General features: G+C 48.3%; 1 protein-coding gene across 3 annotated transcripts in view; it reads right to left on the bottom strand.

Moving 5' to 3' along the window:
* Window positions 1-849: 849 nt before the first annotated feature.
* si:ch211-278a6.1 (SRC kinase signaling inhibitor 1) overlaps window positions 850-17,793 on the bottom strand; it is a 119,672-nt gene continuing 102,728 nt past the window's right edge. For 2 of the 3 annotated variants that reach the window (XM_031570587.2, XM_031570594.2), the window contains exons 11-19: window positions 15,827-15,957; window positions 14,865-15,012; window positions 14,380-14,656; window positions 13,855-14,143; window positions 13,214-13,353; window positions 12,874-13,023; window positions 10,126-10,710; window positions 7,430-7,576; window positions 850-2,141 (exon numbers count right to left, since the gene is read on the bottom strand). In XM_031570587.2, coding sequence (XP_031426447.1) covers window positions 2,130-2,141; window positions 7,430-7,576; window positions 10,126-10,710; window positions 12,874-13,023; window positions 13,214-13,353; window positions 13,855-14,143; window positions 14,380-14,656; window positions 14,865-15,012; window positions 15,827-15,957 — 1,879 coding nt within the window. In that variant the 3' untranslated portion in view covers window positions 850-2,129. Of the gene's footprint in view, window positions 3,295-7,429; window positions 7,577-10,125; window positions 10,711-12,873; window positions 13,024-13,213; window positions 13,354-13,854; window positions 14,144-14,379; window positions 14,657-14,864; window positions 15,013-15,826; window positions 15,958-17,793 lie in introns of all 3 variants that reach the window. The other variant, XM_042707947.1, reaches the window with a different exon arrangement.

The following is a 17,793-nucleotide window of genomic DNA, read 5'->3' as shown; positions in this document are numbered from 1 at the left end:
TCAGTGCTGCCAGCATTTATAATCTGTGCTCCCCATAGCATCTGACAGATGCCAACACACACACACACACACACACACACGCACACACACACACACACACACACACACACACACACACACACACACACACACACACACACACACATGCACACAGACAGCTTGATAAGTCACAAACAGGGAATGACAAAATGCAAACCCCCCCCACTGAGTTCATTTGATGGCACTAGCTGCCTGCCACAGACCTGGAAACAACTTTATCGAATCTTTTCTTAACCCCAATCTGAAAGAGCCAAACTCAGCCCAGTGGGTGGTCAAGAGCAGACAAATCCACTCCCACACAGGGAGCCTCCAGAAGGTGGAGACTAGTGGGAACGCAGGGAGAGCTGGAGGCGAGTGCATACACTCTTTGATCAATGAAAGCAGACAACCTGGCCACCACCGCCCAAGGTTTCCTTTCCCCGAGCCTCAGTTTATGTCTCCCTTTGTAAAGCGTTCCCAGTCCCCCAATGTGCTTTTTTCCGACAGATTATATCTATGGTTTTATCTAAACAACAGTGGCACACAGTCAAATATACTTGTTCAAAAATGTCCATGCAGCTCTCTCCTAGTTCTGTCCTGCTTCTTCCTCTCACAGTCCCCTGACCCATCTCTGTATCTGAGGCTTTTAGAACACAAACAACCCCAGGCTGTCTCAATGATGCATCCTCAACATAAAAGGGAGGCAGGGGAAAAAAAATGAAGGGAAGGGGAGCACTGGCGTTGTGCTGACAGCAGAGCCTCGAGGAGAGGAAACTTTTCACCCCCTCTGCCTCTAATGCACTGATCCCCCCCTGCGCCCCCCCCCCCCCCCCCCCCACCTCCCCTCCCTGCTACTCATGCACCTCTGACTGAACCCCACTCTAAGCCCTACAGCGGGGAGCAGTGGAACATGCAGAGCTTCTTCCAGGCAAGGCTGGCTTTGACACACCTTAAAGTGTTGACCATGTAAGGATGACTAACCCTGTCCCATTTCCAAATTTTCAGGTACCATCGTTGGGTCAGTATGCCTCAGGCATGTTTCCCTTTGGTCCACAAATGTAACTTGTGCTTATTCAGTGAACTGCTTTTAACGGCTAACATCTAACTTTGCTTCTCTAAAGCTAAAGTCTTGTGCTCTGACCTGCTGTTGAGGACCATCTCTCATGTTGCTGCTACTTCCTGTTGGACTCGGACTTGGACTTGGGCACTAGCGGTCCCTTCTGCTGCTGTCACTCTATCTTTTGGTAATCTTGTTTATGCGTTTATTGGGACTAAATACTAAGTACACAGGATGCCAATCAGACTTCCTGCTCTAAGGATGCCAGCAGGGCAACTGCAGCTTCTGTAATCCTGCTTCGAGCATCAGCCTCCAAAATCTCACAACCCTGTCTGTTGCTATGCCAACCAAATGCCCACACACAAAGAGAAAAGATGGTGGCCAAAAAGGTGACATCATGGAATGTTTAGGCAAAGGCAGTGAATATGTGGGCTTCCTTCATGTGTGCTTGTGCGTGCATGGAGAAAGGCTGGAGTTTTGAAAGGAACAAATGTTGAAAAATGATAGCACCAGTGTTGAACTACAGTCAATTGAAACATTGTTTTGTGTCAACAGGTCAAGAACAGAAGCCTGCCATTTTGTGTTTCATATTTCCACATCTTTTTTTTCACCTCTGCCTCAACATGGTTCCCACTCTTTTTGTGATAACAGTGATACAAATCTGGACACACACCGAAAAACTATTCACTGTTTTGCTATTATTGCAACTCTACTTGATATAACATAGTTCACAGTCTAGATATTATACTGGAAGGAAGTTTGTCTCCACTACATTCCGATGTGAAAGTTTGGCAAATGGGTGACGTGTGATGAGCCTGGGTCCAGCTGGTTTCTTTCGCCCTCCCCCGCATGAGTGCCAGCACACAGAGGTCTGCCGGTCTGTTCCATGTAGCTTCGGTCCAGCCAGCCAGGCGGGCGGTAGGACTTGGGCCCAACCTGAGGGCACTGTGGCTGGGATGGGCCACAAGTCGAGCTCAGCCTGAGCCGCAGATGGCAGGGAGACCCACAGATGGAGAGGGGAGGGATGGAGGATGGATAGGGAGGTGAAGTCTGCTTAACTCCAAAACTGGATGATTAGAAGGAGACAGAAAAACAAAAACAAAATTGGCAGAGACAAAACAAAACTGGCAGAGACAAAACAAAACTGGAGGGAGAGGCAAGTTGTGTCTTTGTGTGCTGTGTTTGTGTTTTTGATGATCCTTTGAAAGGGGGAATGTGGGTAAAACGGGAGTATTTTCTTTTTTTGGCATGGGGTGCTGCTACTTCTTCTCTGCACCTCCTTTGCGCCACCTTTTCCCAGGCCTCACACAGCTTCGGACGACGTAGCCTTGGGCATGGGCTTGCTCCTGCTATCCTTGTACGTGCCCAGGCCAGACGCTGGGTTCTTCAGACTGTGACCCACACTCTTCAGCCCCAGAGAGGACAGCGTGAGAGAGGTGAGAGGAGAGGAGTTTGAGGGAGAGGTGGATGGGGAGGAGGAGGGGGTGGTCGTGGGGGAAGAGGTGGGGGATGAGGAGGTTGAGCGTCCGTTGGTCTGCGTTGGGTGGAGGAGGCGGTGCTGCCGCAGCGTGGAGGACAGCAGCAGGGCCTCGGCGCCGAGGCTGGAGGCCGAGAGGCTGGCCAACAGCGCCCTCGCCTGGCTGGAGGAGGCACTGAGCGATGGGAGTGCCCCGCCATCCTGGGGGTACTTGCGCAGCCCCGGGGCGAACAGGGTCACGGACGAGCCGCCCGAGGAGGGAAGGCGGCCGGAGAAGCTGGCGGCTCGGGTGCCCGTGAGAAGGGGGTCAGTGAGGATGCTGCCACCCAGGGCCTGAAGGGCGGGTGGGGGTGGGGGGGTATTTGGGGCAGTAGCAGGGTGTGGAGAGGAGAGGTGGGGCGATAAGGGACAAGGAAAGGTAGAGAAAGGATTCAGAGAGAAGATGTCATAAGAAAAGGTGGAGTGAAGAAAGCAAAAAGCAAAAGCTAAGAAGATGCATTTCCTCACAGACACACCTGCACACACCTGCACACACCTGCACACACACACACACACACACACACACACACACACACACACACACACACACACACACACACACACACTTGTGAATCTCACATAGCATATCTGAAAAGAGGTGTTGGGAGTGAAGTATGTGCTAAGATGCAGATCTGAAGGTTGATGAGGAAGAGGTGGGAGGGTTTGGGTCGGATCGTGCCAGATCAGCTTGGGTCACTCATTGCTGCCGAGGGTCATGGGGTCAAACAGGGAACACGCAGGGGTCACACAGGTCACAGGAACGTAGAGGGAACCCACAGGAATGTAGGGGGAACCCACAGGAACGGTGTACAGAGAGAACAAACATGAAAAGGAGGAGTGGGGGAGAGAGAGGTGGAGAGATGAAGAAGGCACTGTTACCTCAGGGTACACAACTCTGGCCCACAAAACATGCCACTGAAATGCATTACATCATCATATCATTACCATGGTGCATTGATGATGATGATGATGATGGGGTGTATGTGTGTGTATGTGTGTTTGTATGTGTGTGTGTGTGTGTGTGTGTATGAAAGCATGCAGTAATCATCAGCATAGGTGCTCTGAATGATGCCTGAAATCCTGGTCCAGATCAGTGTTCATCAGAGAGACATGCTCCTGCTTCTCCATGTCATCCCTCCACCCTCCACTGAGAGAACAGTGTTATTTCCTAGCCTGGCGTCTCACTTCAAATGAATGCCAAGTAGCTGCAAAGGTAAACACATCTGTGCTTCCCACTTGCAGCCATTTGCTAAGTTATTATTATGAACACAACACAATAGTAAACACCGGTAAACAACCTTTCCAATTCTCCTTTTCTTTTCCTTCCCCTGCGGCTAGTAGTCTGCTGACAGGTGGGTCTTGTGTGGTTATTGAAAATAACTGCCCCCCCCCCCTTTCTGTCACATACAACATAACCTACTGCACCCTGCAGAGTAAACAACGACAAATACAACACAAACAATATGCTAATAAAGGCTGAGGGAGAGGAGAGAAAGTGTGAGAGAGGGAAACAGAGAAAGAAGAAAAGAGGAGAAAGAGAAAGAACATGAGTGGAAGAGAGGAGAAAGAGAAAGAACATCCGTGAAAGAGAGGGTAAAGGGGGAAAGACAGAAGTGTAGGGTGTATTGAGACATAGCGCTTTGTGCTTAAATAATAGGATTAATTTTCCATTCATTTTCCTGCAGGATAATGAAAGAAGCCGGAGAGAGAGATGGGGATAGAGAGAGAGAGAGAGAGAGAGAGAGGGATGGGGATAGAGAGAGCCTTTGAGGGATACACAAATAGAATGATGGGGGAATAATGGAGGGGACACACAGATAGAAAAGGCCAGAAAAAAACAAAGACGGAGAGTGAATAGCGGGTGAGATGGGAGTGTACAGTGGGAGTGTGTGTGTGTGTGTGTGTGTGTGTGTGTGTGTGTGTGTGTGTGTGTGTGTGTGTGTGTGTGTGTGTGTGTGTTTGTGGTTTAACAGCCCTGTCTACTATGCTTTGAGCAATTAGAGAGTGGACTGATGTAACTGGACACTGATTCCACTCTATTTAACAGAGGACCCAACTGCAGGAGACATTCACTCCAGAAAGTAGACCAGCACAGCCAAACACAGCCTCCTGGTCCTTCTGCTCTTTCTCCTCAAAGTAGACCAGCACCCTCTCTGTGTGTGTGTGTGTGTGTGTGTGTGTGTGTGTGTGTGTGTGTGTGTGTGTGTGTGTGTGTGTGTGTGTGTGTGTGTGTGTGTGTGTGTCTGACTCTGTGTCTCATTTTCAGTTCAGTTTAATTTACATTTGAAGAAAAAAGAGAAAGACATAGAGAGGGACAGACAGAAAGAAAGAAAACAAAAATGAGGTAATGATAATGACCTATTATTTCCTGAGCCTGGGACAGGAGGCCACATCATTTCACAGCACTCTGCCATCCCTCTGAAAGGGTGTGGGCGCTTGTCTTAATTGTGTGATAATTGTGAGATAAATGAGTCCAAATCGTGCAATAGTTTCTGCTCTCTGGCATCAAGGGACGCTCCACACAGCTACAAAGCCTGCAGTGGGAATACAGCCTGCCCTTTCTAACCCTCTCTCTCCATCTCTTTCTATCTCTCTCTCTCTTTCTCTCTCTCTCTCTCTCTTTCTCTCTCTCTCTCTCAGGCCTTCTTCAGAGAATATTCCTTCCAAGCTCACCTGATTTCCTTACTATAGACACATTCTCACCAACTCTCTCATTCTCTAAGCTTCTAAGCATGCCCGTGATTGAAATGCAAGTAATGTTTTTCATGGGTGGCCTATTAACTTACACTATTTACAGCATCAGTTAACAAGGACAAACCATTAACCATTAAGTAAATAATTAGCACCTGCAGGAACAGAAAAGCTGCTGAAATACAATGTGTGTGTCTTTTTTTCCTCAACTGTGCAAATACCCAGTAGCATGTAACAGCTATCTGTGTCTGTGTGGTAAGAGAGATTATTTTGTTTTATATAAATGTATATGGATTATGTTCAAAAAGGCTTTTACGGTTTTTAACAGTCACAAAATGGAGTTGTTCTAGGTGGGCCCATAAAGAGGGAATGCTGTTCAAATGTTTAGATGCTGAGCAAGATCCTGTCTTATCTGTGTTAGGTCAGTGAGGCATTGTGTTTGTGTTTTGGCTTTGCCAGATATCCTGCTGTTAGCTCGTTGGGCTGTTGATGCAGACAAGAGCTGCATGATTGAGGGATCTGGACAGTGTGAAATAGGAGAGAGAGAGAGAGAGAGAGAGAGAGAGAGAGAGAGGGGAGAGAGAGAGAGAGAGAGAGAGAGAGAGAAAAGAGAGAAAGAGAGGGTAGAGCGTGAGAGAGAGAGAGAGAGAGGGTAGAGCGTGAGAGAGAGAGAGAGAGAGGGGAGAGAGAGAGAGAGAGAGAGAGAGGACAATGTCTGATGTCTCTGTGGCTGTGGTGATTTTTTTCTGAACGCTCGGGGGGGGGGGGGGATCACTCTAGCTGTCACTCTTTGTCTCTTGCTGTCAGTCTTTGGACTTAGTGGTTGACTTTGTTACCTCTGACTGACCGAAGCCTGAATGGCCACAAACTTTCCATACAGCTAAGAGTGTGAAGATTCAACCCTGAGGGAACAACTGTATGGATGAATTCAAAGTCTAAGGGCTGTAAAGTATTGTAGTCAAATGTGTCCAATCTCATTTTCATAAAAGTGTGATACCTCGGAGCGCAGGGTGTTTCTGTTGCCATGGTTCCTCCTGGTATCCTGGATTAGCATGCAGATCATATAGAAGGCACCTTTAAGTTGCCTGGCTGCCTCACACTTCCACACTCCCTCTGGGAGTCTTCTCAAAGTGTCTTTTTTTTGCGTGCATATGTGTGTGTGTGTGTGTGTGTGTGTGTGTGTGTGTGTGTGTGTGAGAGAGAGAGAGAGAGAGAGAGAGAGAGAGAGAGAGAGAGAGAGACTGTGGCCATACTTCATCTGTTTCTGATTGTGCCTTGATAAATTATGAATAATTTAATTTCTTGTGTGTTTTATAGCGTCATCCTTTTTACTAAATTCAAATAAAACCAATAAGATGTGTTTGTCTGTGTGTGTGTGCGTGTGTGTGTGTGTTTGTGTGTGTTGTATGCATCTATATGTATTTTTCTCCAGAAAATAAATGTGTATCATTCTGTTTCTCTCTCTTTCTCTTTCACACGTTGTGATAATAAGCCCCCTTGCCCTGCTTATCTTCTATCCAAACAGACCTCCTCCAGAAGGAGATAAATCAGATGAGTTTAGCTAACCACTGAGCAGCCACTGAGCAGCCACTGATCAGCCAAGGACTGGGGTAGAAGGAAGACATGTAGAGAAGGTGGGCCCCAGGAGCAGGACTGAGAATGTCCCTCTGATGAAACACCTATACATCTCACTCCAAGCCACTAGGGGGTATTGGGAGGTATAGCCAACTTCAACATCAAAACAATAAGCTTTCTCTATGGACGACTAATCACTTAACAGACAACAGTAGCAGTAGCTGACTGCCATGCATAAGCACATAGGCACCATACAGTATACTAAAGGTACTGAATAGTTATGCCGAGACCCAACTACACGGTAGCTAACACTCGTGTGGACATGGATTCCTTTGAATGGCATCAGAAGGTTTAAAGGAAAAGGTTCTGCAGAGGCTCATGCTCCAGACCAATGGTGTTTGATAAGGTTATGGACAGTGCTCATGGTGAATAACAGCGTTCCAGTGCATGAAACATCTGAGCGTGCTCATCTGGACAACATCAGTGTGTGAATGTGGCAGAGGTCAAGGGTTGGAGGTGAGAGGTGAGAGGTGAGAGGTTAGGGGCTGAGGTTGATGATGAGAAGACGGTACCTGCAACTGGCCCTGGCTCTTGAGGAACTCTTCGCGCTGCTTGGACAGCTTGCTCTTCTCCGGGTTGCTCTGTTGCAGGTGTTTCAGACGCAAGGCTGCCGAGGAGTGCAGTCCCTTACCTCCACCAGAGGAGGAGCTGTTTCCACTCTAAAGACAGAGGGAAACGGGAAGGGAAGAGAAATGGAGGGGACATGTTAGTTCATGTAAGTCATTCATGTAAGTCATGGCTCTCGTTGCCCTACATCTGTAACAGCCCACCGGTGAGGATGTACTTTCAGAAAAGACAGATCAAACTGTTTTAATATCAGCCTGTAAGTGTGCATGAATAAAACACCCACAAAACCCTGTAGCCCACACACACACATATATACCCAGACACACAAAAGGACAGACAGAGAAACAGTGAATCCAGAGTGATGCACCGACAATAGTTCTTCCATCTCATATCTTTTATCTCAACGGTTAGAGGAAGGTGTGTGCTCTTAGTGAGCACACACACATCGCCTTGTACTGTAAGCTCCCTCATAAGCGTTTGCAACCTTGAAAGGGAAATTTAAATGTCTAATTCTACTCTTGTGGGAAGCATGGAGAAATGTACATCTCAAAACCACGCTGGAGTCGTAAGGCAGTAATGAGTGATTCCTCTGGAGTGTGATTGCATGAAAGGCATTAACGGCATAGAGCGGTAAAGGCCGATAAAGCACCAAGCCCAACTCGGCCGAGCTCAGCGGCCCCTGCACAGTCTCCGTGCCAACGCCGGCCGCTGGGAGGCCGCTCAGTGAGCCGTGAGGAAGTCCAGGAGCCTAATGAGATCTCTGATCCAGGCGCAGTGATCTGATAACTCAGTGTGTGTGTGTGTGTGTGTGTGTGTGTGTGTGTGTGTGTGTGTGTGTGTGTGTGTGTGTGTGTGTGAGAAATGGGCAGGCACACGCCAGCAGCCTGGCACCGCAGCACACTTTTTGCAGATGATGATGTCATGTCGGAGGCCACTGTGTGTGTGTGACTGAAAACTGTGTGTGTGTGTGTGTGTGTGTGTGTGTGTGTGTGTGTGTGTGTGTGTGTGTGTGTGTGTGTGTGTGTGTGTGTGTGTGTGTGTGTGTGTGTGTGACTGTGGGGGGTGATTTAACATACTCTACTACCTATTTCCTGGTCCGCAGCCAGTGCTTTTCTTGTGGATGCTTAGAAAGGAGCAGGGGGGGCAAAATTAGTCACTTGAGTGCCAGGAAGTGGAAGCACTGATTTGACTGCAGATTTGGGGACCGGGGAGGAAAGGCTCAGTTACTGCAGCAGCTTTCACATGGAGGGATATCATCATCATCATCTACCCATGAGCGACAAGCCAAACACAGACGCATACAGTCATGTTTTCTCCCGCCATTATTGCTCAGCCGAGCAGCACAATCCTGTGGTGAGCACAATGCACACGTGGGGGATCTGCCTAGTGAGCTGACTGCAGTAGCAGAATTGTTGCTTTAGGATCACCTTCAGCGCACCGCTATGGGTGAGAGCTGATCTAGGACCAGTTGTGGAGCTACCCAAGCTCTGTCCAGATGCATCACAAGCACAGCAGAGCCTGGAGCTCTCTCCAACTCTCTGCGTCATGACAGCAGTATTCTATGGTGTGAAATGGCAATGTCACAATGCTGGAAATGTCTGGGGTTTGAACATCCAGTCTGGCCAAAAACACGATACTACTGATGTCAAATAGTGCTGACTGATGACAGTTGTCATACGCGTATAACCTCATTGCAGGCAGACAACAATGCTGCGTTTGCACATATCACAGTACTCCGATGTTTTAAGTTTCCAAGCGCTGAAAGTTCTATCAAAACCTCTTATTTTTCCGATTGATACAAAAACGAACAATGTCACAGCAGATTAGCACAGCGTGGTGTGCAGTGCTTTGTTCAAAACCATATCTCTGGCAGCAAAACATCACAAAAAAAAACACTTGTCAGAGTGAAGATGAAGAGTGTGAGAGAAGTTAAATAGCCAGTAAATATTTATAGAGTCAGTACTACCAAAAAGGAAATAGCAAAATGCAAGAGACAGATCAATTAAGAAAGCACTACAGAAGTCGACAGACCCGTCTCCCCTGACAGAGCGAGACAAAGCAGAGAGGAAAACCCTATTAGAAACCCTGACAACAGATTTGAAAAGATTGAAGAAGGTTTCAAACTGGTGGTTCCTCAGTTGTAGAACTTTCATTTGTTTTATATTTCAGTATGCACAATGGATGGATGGATTTACTGCTCTAACAAAATGTCATGTGATAAAAGTATACATTTATATAATGACATTTTGTTAGAGCAGTGAATCCATCCATCCATTTTTGTATATTTTTGTAAACTTGAGCCACCAGTTTCTGTAACCTTGAATCATCTGACTTTCAATCTGAATTCAGTCCATTCAAGGAAAAACTGCTAGTGTTCAGTTAGTTCAAGGCTGATCCTTCTAAAGCTGATCTGAGGTGTTTAAATCATGACCACATGGGCATGAACTAGCCTCATCTACTCTCTCCATCTGAGCCTCTACTCTGAAGCACTCTGCCAAAAGCACTCTGCCAAAAACAATTAAAATTCTCTTCTAGCGTTCTAGTCTAGTCTTTCTGGACTGAATTCAAAAGGAACAGATCCAGTGAGGAGAGGAGGAGAGGAGACGAGCATGAGCCGGTGACTGACGGCCGGGTGATGAACCTGGATGTAAGGAGGTCTGATGGAGGGCTTTGGCGGGACCGGAGGCCTCTTGTTCCCCCCTGATCCTGCTGGCTCTGCGGGCGTCGGGTCCGGCTGCGCGCTGTCAGAAGGGCACTCGGGTGGAGGCGTGAGGGGGGAGACGGGCCCAGAGCTGGGGTGAGCCCCGATCTCCATCAGAGTGTTCTCCAGCTCCCGGATGGTGTCCTCCAGGCTGTCCAGCCGGCGGTAGGTTCTGCTGCGGATGTCCTCGCCTGTGGTCCCTACTCTGGCCGGCTGGGCCTCCACCTCCAGGGCCCCCTTCACACCCATCTGCTCCTCCGAGAGGCTCTTGGGGCGCGGCTGTGACCCAGCGGCGCCTCCTGCCTGGAGCCTCCTCTGGGACTGGAGAGCCCCTGGAGTCGTTTGCAGGCTGCTGTCTGCCAGCAGGCTCTGTCTCCACACTAATGTCTCAGCCCCCGTGACGCTGTGTCGGTGGGGACCTCGCTTGAACCTGTCACTTCCTGTTATGTTGTACTGCGGAGCTGATTGGTGGGCCTCTCTGGGTGGAGCCTCAGAGTGACACCCAGTCAGCACTATGCGGGGGACCTGAGCGCACCAAGGAAAGGCTCAGAATGATTACCACACATCAACAGAACAGAAAAAAACACTTACTGCGACCTTTCAGAGCCAAGTCTGCATTTTAAAGAGCAAATTCAGTTCTTTGGATTTGAATGCAAGTATGAAGCTTTTCACTGCCTAACCAACAGCAGTAGAAAAGGTTGTGCAACCTTAATGCTTTAATGTGCCATTTGCAATTACTACTAGGGAACATTTATGGGTTAGATTCTTCAGAAGTTGATTGCATCTACACAGCAGCAGTATTTGTCAAATATAATATATTATATAGATTAAAAAAAATGATTTGTAGACCTCAGCTTTTGATTATTCACCAGGTTGAACATTCTTACCCAAGAATATCTGATCACGTCTATACCTTTTGATAATGCAATGTAACCCCTTTCCATGTGGTTGTAGTCCATAGACAGAACCTGTTTTTACCTCAGCTGGTCAGTGTGAGCTGATCCGCCTGATAAACTGAGCCACACAGGCAGTGCACTGGGGAGGTGGACTGAGCGCTGAGCTGTGAAACGAGCATGGGGCCGACAGTGACACCGCCAGGGGAGACCGGGCCACCAAGAGGGCCTTAAGCAGCGGAGGGCTGGGCTGGAAGCTCATTACGTTCTGGTTGACACTCGGCCCAGAGGTCCCCTCTCACGGGGAGAGTGTCAGGATGCAGGGGCCGCAGATGGCATCTAGTGGGCCACCCGGGCACCCACTGAAGCGAGCGGCTGTAGTCTGGTGGACTTAATGAGGCCTGTAGTGCCCCTCTGTCTGTAAGCAAAGATCGTCCAGCTCTGGCTGCCTGTCTACAGTCTGGCTGTAATCACGAACACAGGGTGTTCTGTCTTGAACACAGCGCTCATCAGATCACATTCCTTGAGAGCAGTCAAACCACAGGCTATTCAAATGCATGTCTGGAGACGGCCATGGCAGAATCTGGTCTAACTGTGGGAGAGAAGGAATAGCCTATTTATAACAGCCTATAATAGCCTAAATAATATCATTTATAATAGCCCAGGTGTGTCTGAAGCAGTCTAAACGAATCTAATTCTACACGAGGGAGTAGTGATGTAGTGAGGAGTGATGCAGACTCACAATACAAGTGATGCAGATTAAAACATGCGAGCAGTGCATTGTGGGCATTCTTGTTTGCGTTGGCTTTTGCTATAGATCAACATCTGGAGCTGTCTTAGGGCTATGTCCTCCGTTCACGAAATGCCAAAGTCCCCTTTTGGCCGTGTTGTGAGACTAATCGATCCACCACCATGACTTTAAACCACAAACAGTATCCACAAATGCCAAGAGTTTGGATCTGAGATCGGGATGTGAAACACTCTGATCTACAGACTCTTCCTCTGTGTAATCACAGATCTGGATATCTGGATATCTGGAGTCTCCTCCCATCTGTGGACAGATCTCTCTGCTGCTAAGGAGTTCTTACTTACACATCACATCACATCACATCACACATCTACATTTCACTGCTGCATTTGCGGAAGGTCACAACCACTGCACTGGCATCGGCAAATCACTTAGCTCCATTTAACTTTCTGTCTATTTCTCTACATTTCTTTCACTCTCTCACTACTTCTATCTATCTCTCCACCATCCCTTCCTTCTCTGCTCTATCTCTTTGGTCAGTGTGAGTCTTGTAGCCGGCGGAATCCTGAGCACCAGCTGAACAGATGGGCCCACAGCAGGAGTCATTGGTCCACAGTTGGTACTGATGTCACGACTGTGCTTCAGTTGGAGCAAACCACCCAGGGGGCCAATCAGAGCAGACTGAGCTGTTCCAGCCAATGAGGATGCTCTCAGTACAAGAACTGTGCGCTGTGTGCAAAGGTTATTGATGATAATGCACTGTTCACTGCCTGATCTGCTCTGATCCTTGTCTTAGTGTGATTACTCAGTAAGTACACACATCAGCATCTTATCTTCAGTGCGCTGTGCCTATATGCTGATAAAGGTCTTGCCATTCTTCTCAGAGTGTGTGACAGCTCTCATGTAAACAGTCAATCCCATTACCACCACTCACATACAGCAACATGCACCCTAACACTCTCTTTCTCTGATGACACAAAATCACACGTGCACACACACACACACAAACACACACACACAAACAAACACACGTGCAGGCTCACATACCTCCATGTCTGCGTTGGACCTCTCCTCGTCCCCCCCTTCCCTCTGGGCTCCTGTGGTGGGAGGGGTGGAGGCGGGGCGGGGCACCTCAGACAGGGTCTTCCTCAGCTTCACCATGGGCTTCGGGAGGTCCGAGTCCTCAGATTCAGACTTCTACACACACAGGCATGAGGACACACACACACACACACACACACACACGCACACACACACACACATCAGATCATGATAAACATATCAACATATACACATATTATTATACATTTATGTTATTTATTATACAAGATTTTTTTATTATACAAGATTTATTATACAAGAGTTGTTTTGTGTTCCTCTGACAGACCTTGAGGCTCTTGTCAGGCGTTATGGGCTCTCCGCTGCGGTTGGTAAGCCCAGGGGATGATGGGAAACTGCGTCTGGGAGGGGGAGGAGGCGGGGACTTGGAGTGCTTCTCAGTGCGATACCTCGGCACTGTCAGTTCATCTAGGGGGCACAGAGAGAAACAGAGAGAGAGAGAGAGAGAGAGAGAAAGAGTGAGAGAAAAAAAAGAGAAGATAAAAGAGAGGGTCACATATGTGCACCTATCAAGGCGCACGTATGGTGTTCCCAGCTGGAAGTTTTTTCGTGAGCCGTTTGAGAGCACTTGCTCCGGACTCGGAGTAGAACAGCCTGTGCTGCAATGTTAACACCTCCCATGCTGGAATACAACACTGGCACACACAAATATAAGAGTCTCAGCTGATTCCTGTGATTCCAGCATCTGGACATTGTAGAAGAGCAGGAGGAACAGAGGCTCTGCAGGAACTGAATACTGGTACATGGGAGATACTTCCTTTAAAAGATAAGACCTCAGAAATAAGACACCTGGAATATTTTTGCCAGGGGTGACACATTTAAACAACAGATTTGACGTTCCAGTTAAGGGTTAAGAGAGACATGACATTCCATTCCATTTGACATTCCAGAGTGTTCCGGAGGCCTCACCTGACCCACGCCTGGAGCTTCCCTCTCTGGAGATCTTGTGTGAGGAATGCTGGGGTTTGGGGGGCCTGTGATCGGGCGTGGCGTTGGCGTTGACGTTGGCGTTGGTGCTGCCGCTGCTGGGCGCGGCCTGGATGAAGGGCTGCTGGGTCTTCATCTGCTTGGCGGCGAAGTCCAGGTCGGGGATGGCCTTCATCAGCTCGGCCTGCGTCTCCTCCAGGAGCCTGTTGATGTCCTGAGCACTGTACTGGGTCAGGCTGGCGCGCTTCTCCTCCCAGTCCCGCTCCGCAGCCTGTGTAGAGAGACACGGTCACACACACACACACACACACACACACACACACACACCACACACACACACACATAAATACACGCCCAGCCTCCTCACAGGCACACATATGCAATCTATACACATGCAATCCCCCCCAACACACACACACACACACACACACACACACACACACACACACACACACACACACACACACACACACACAGAGAGAGGATGGTAACAGAAGATCTCCCTACCAGTCGGACCTCCACAGAGAGGCTCTTGTCGGGCCCCATGCGGCCGCCATGCTCGTCCCGGCCCTTCAGGGAGTCCCTGTGGCCCGGGGATTGGTGGCTGCCGTGGGAGTGGATGTGGCTGTGGCTGTGGCTGTGGGTGTGGGAGTGGGGGCTCCAGTTGGACAGGCTGTCGTTGATGCTCAGGGGTGGGCTGGTAGGGAGGTCAAAGTCCACACTCTTCCTGTAGTCTTCCCCAACGCCGTCCTCCTGACTCTGCCACACGCCTTCAGTCACTTGCCTGGTGGGAAAGGAAAAGGTGTATCTTTGTGAATGCTCTACAAATGTGTGTGTTCACATGTACCGCATGCTGCTGTGAGTACGTTTCACATATGTAATGTGTGGGTTTGTGTGTGTGAATGCATGTGTGTATGTGGGTATGTGTATGTATGTGTGCGTGAAGGTGTGAAGGTGTGTGTGTGTGTGTGTGTGTGTGTGTGTGTGTGTACCTGCGCAGTCCTGTGAGTGTGTCTGTGATGGTCCTGCAGCGCTTCAGCAGAGCATCCAGTCTGTGGGGCTCCTCCTTCAGGAACTTCACTGCCTCCACCTCCACCCGCAGCACCACCCGCATCTTACTCTGCAGACCGGGAAACTGATCTGCACACACACACACACACACACACAAACACACACACACGCACACACACACGTGCACATGTACAGAAATGAAAGCACAGTTTTTTATAATCACACTGACATACAGTATGCACACAAACACACATTCATATACATACACACCCAGACGCACATATGCAGTCATATACACACCTACACTCACATAGACACGCACTCATATACGCATCATAGGCAGCACAGCAGGTGGAAAACAGCACTGTCTTGTGGAAATTATGCCTTGAGAAATTAGTTCTGTGAAAACACACCCTGGAATAAGTGCTATCTGTGTGAATGCAATCCCTCACACCTGTGATTAGCTTCTGACTGAGCATGTGTGTGTGCGTATGTGTGTGCGTGTGTGCGTGTCTGTGTGTTTGTGTGTGTGTGTGTGTGTGTGTGTGTGTGTCTGTGTGTGTGTGTTTGTGTGTGTCTGTGAGTGAATGGTGTTAATTGGTGTGCCCACATGCTCTGGGAATCTCAGGAGGAGTCTTTGAGTGTGTGATGTGTGTGTGTGTGTGTGTGTGTGTGTGTGTGTGTGTGTGTGTGTGTGTGTGTGTGATTGGTGCCACACGGCGGTGTGCTCTTGAGTGGATGGGTAAGGGATATAATACCAGCTGTTATTGCTCACATCAATGCATGTGTGACAAAGCCATGTCTCTCCTGCCTGTATGGTCTTTGTGAATGCTTTTTAAATATGTGTGTTAGCATGTACCGCATGGTGCTGTGAGTGTGTGTGTGTGTGTGTGTGTGTGTGTGTGTGTGTGTGTGTGTGTGTGCGTGTGTGCGTGTGTCTTACTCTTCAGCTCTGTGAGGGTCTCCCCCAGTCTCCGGAGCACAGCAGCCTTCTCCTCCAGATCCTGCATGGGCACCTGCTTGTGATTGGTGGTCGAGTCCTTCTGGATCTCCTCCACAGACTTCTCCAGGTCACTGGGAACACAGACAGACAGACAGACAGAGAGACAGACAGACAGACAGACAGACAGACAGACAGACAGACAGACAGAGCCTTTACGACCGAGACCTTCAGGTGCAGCTCAGCTTCACTGTGCTTCTTCATGAATCAAGAGCCTCAACGGTTTGTCACACCTATGACAAATTCACATCCCCCTTTCCCAGGAAGTGAACAGTCAACAGATGTAAGAGAGTGTAAATCCATACCCATATGGTGTGAGAGGCTAACAGTGATATGCACTGCTGCCACTAAATCTCCCCAGTCAGGCCAAACACACAAATCATTGCCCTCTAATGTAGAATATCAATACAACATTGCCACAGTGCATTATAAAACTACAGTGTGAGACAGGGCTTTTAAAGAAACATTCGAGTAAAGCCAGCTGTCTAGCAGAGGCATAGAGAAAAACTAAATTTAATGTCTGAGAAATGTATTTTTAATCAGTAATGGGTAGATACCCTCCAGGACGGCTCACGGTTTACACAAACATCTACATGAAAAAGCTCTGGCGTGTGTGCACAGCAAACATCCACCAATCTTTCCACTCCATCCCATCGTGATGGATTGACAGTGAAAGTTACATGCTACCTCTCTAGCTATGTACTCTTCAGCTGAGCAGCCTTGACAGCAGAGAGTGCTAGCCATGGGGAGGAACTATCAAAGCCTGTGTGCTAATCAAAAGTCAATCTGAGCATATCTCCAGAATCAGCATATGAAATAGTTCTTCAAGCGGCGTATGAATAATTCAATCAAATCAAATGGATGTTAGTTACACTTAGTAATGAGCGGTAATTGACACAACTGTAGGATTTACTAATTAGCCAGTTTACATGATGCTGGGTATGATAGCTTAGACGATGCCGGGTATGATAATTACAGCAACAGCCTTGTGTTAGGCTGTCAGGTTTTAGAGGCCAAACCGGTAAGAAAGTGTAATGAATATTAAAATATTGCAAACTGTGGCTTAATGAGTTCTGGACTTTGAATAGAGGGCCAAGGACCCAATGGTTGGAGGGCCCATGTAATACACATTAATATGCAACAAGTTCTATTTTTAAAATACATTTGTCATTTGGTATGAGTTTTTGGTCACCTTTGAAGAGTTTCAAGTTAGAAGTTGGAGTTTAAATTCAATGATGAAAACAGAGTCATGGCAGATAGCAACAGAGAACTCTTATCCGTGTAAAGACCGAATCTTCACCATGCCTCCAAAAAAGTTGTGATGCAATCCATCAGCAACCAAACAACATCCTTTGAGCTCAGTGAACCTCACTGGCAGCTTTGAGCCCAGGGAACCTCACTACAGGCTTTGAGCCCAGGGAACCTCACTACAGGCTTTGAGCCCAGGGAACCTCACTACAGGCTTTGAGCCCAGGAACCTCACTAAAGGCTTTGAGCCCAGGAACCTCACTAAAGGCTTTGAGCCCAGGAACCACACTAAAGGCTTTGAGCCCAGGGAACCTCACTGACGGGGAACCTCACTAAAGGCTTTGAGCCCAGGGAACCTCACTACAGGCTTTGAGCCCAGGGAACCTCACTACAGGCTTTGAGCCCAGGAACCTCACTAAAGGCTTTGAGCCAAGGGAACCTCACTGACGGATTGGAGGGGACTGGCAAGAGTGTGCTACGTCAGAGAAGGATGAAGAGGGGTGTAAAGATACACACACACGCCCGTCACATTACCGATGAGCACTGAATTACACAGAGTTAGAGAGAGTTACACGAGTTACATGATTACGTTGTGTGCTGAATAGTGTTACAAAAGAAGGCTTACTGAATGCTTAATACTGTCCAAAACCTTTCACTGGCAG

Source organism: Clupea harengus, chromosome 1 (genome assembly GCF_900700415.2).
Source record: "Clupea harengus chromosome 1, Ch_v2.0.2, whole genome shotgun sequence".
Taxonomy (NCBI): Eukaryota; Metazoa; Chordata; class Actinopteri; order Clupeiformes; family Clupeidae; genus Clupea; species Clupea harengus.
This window is presented reverse-complemented; position numbering and strand designations above follow the sequence as displayed.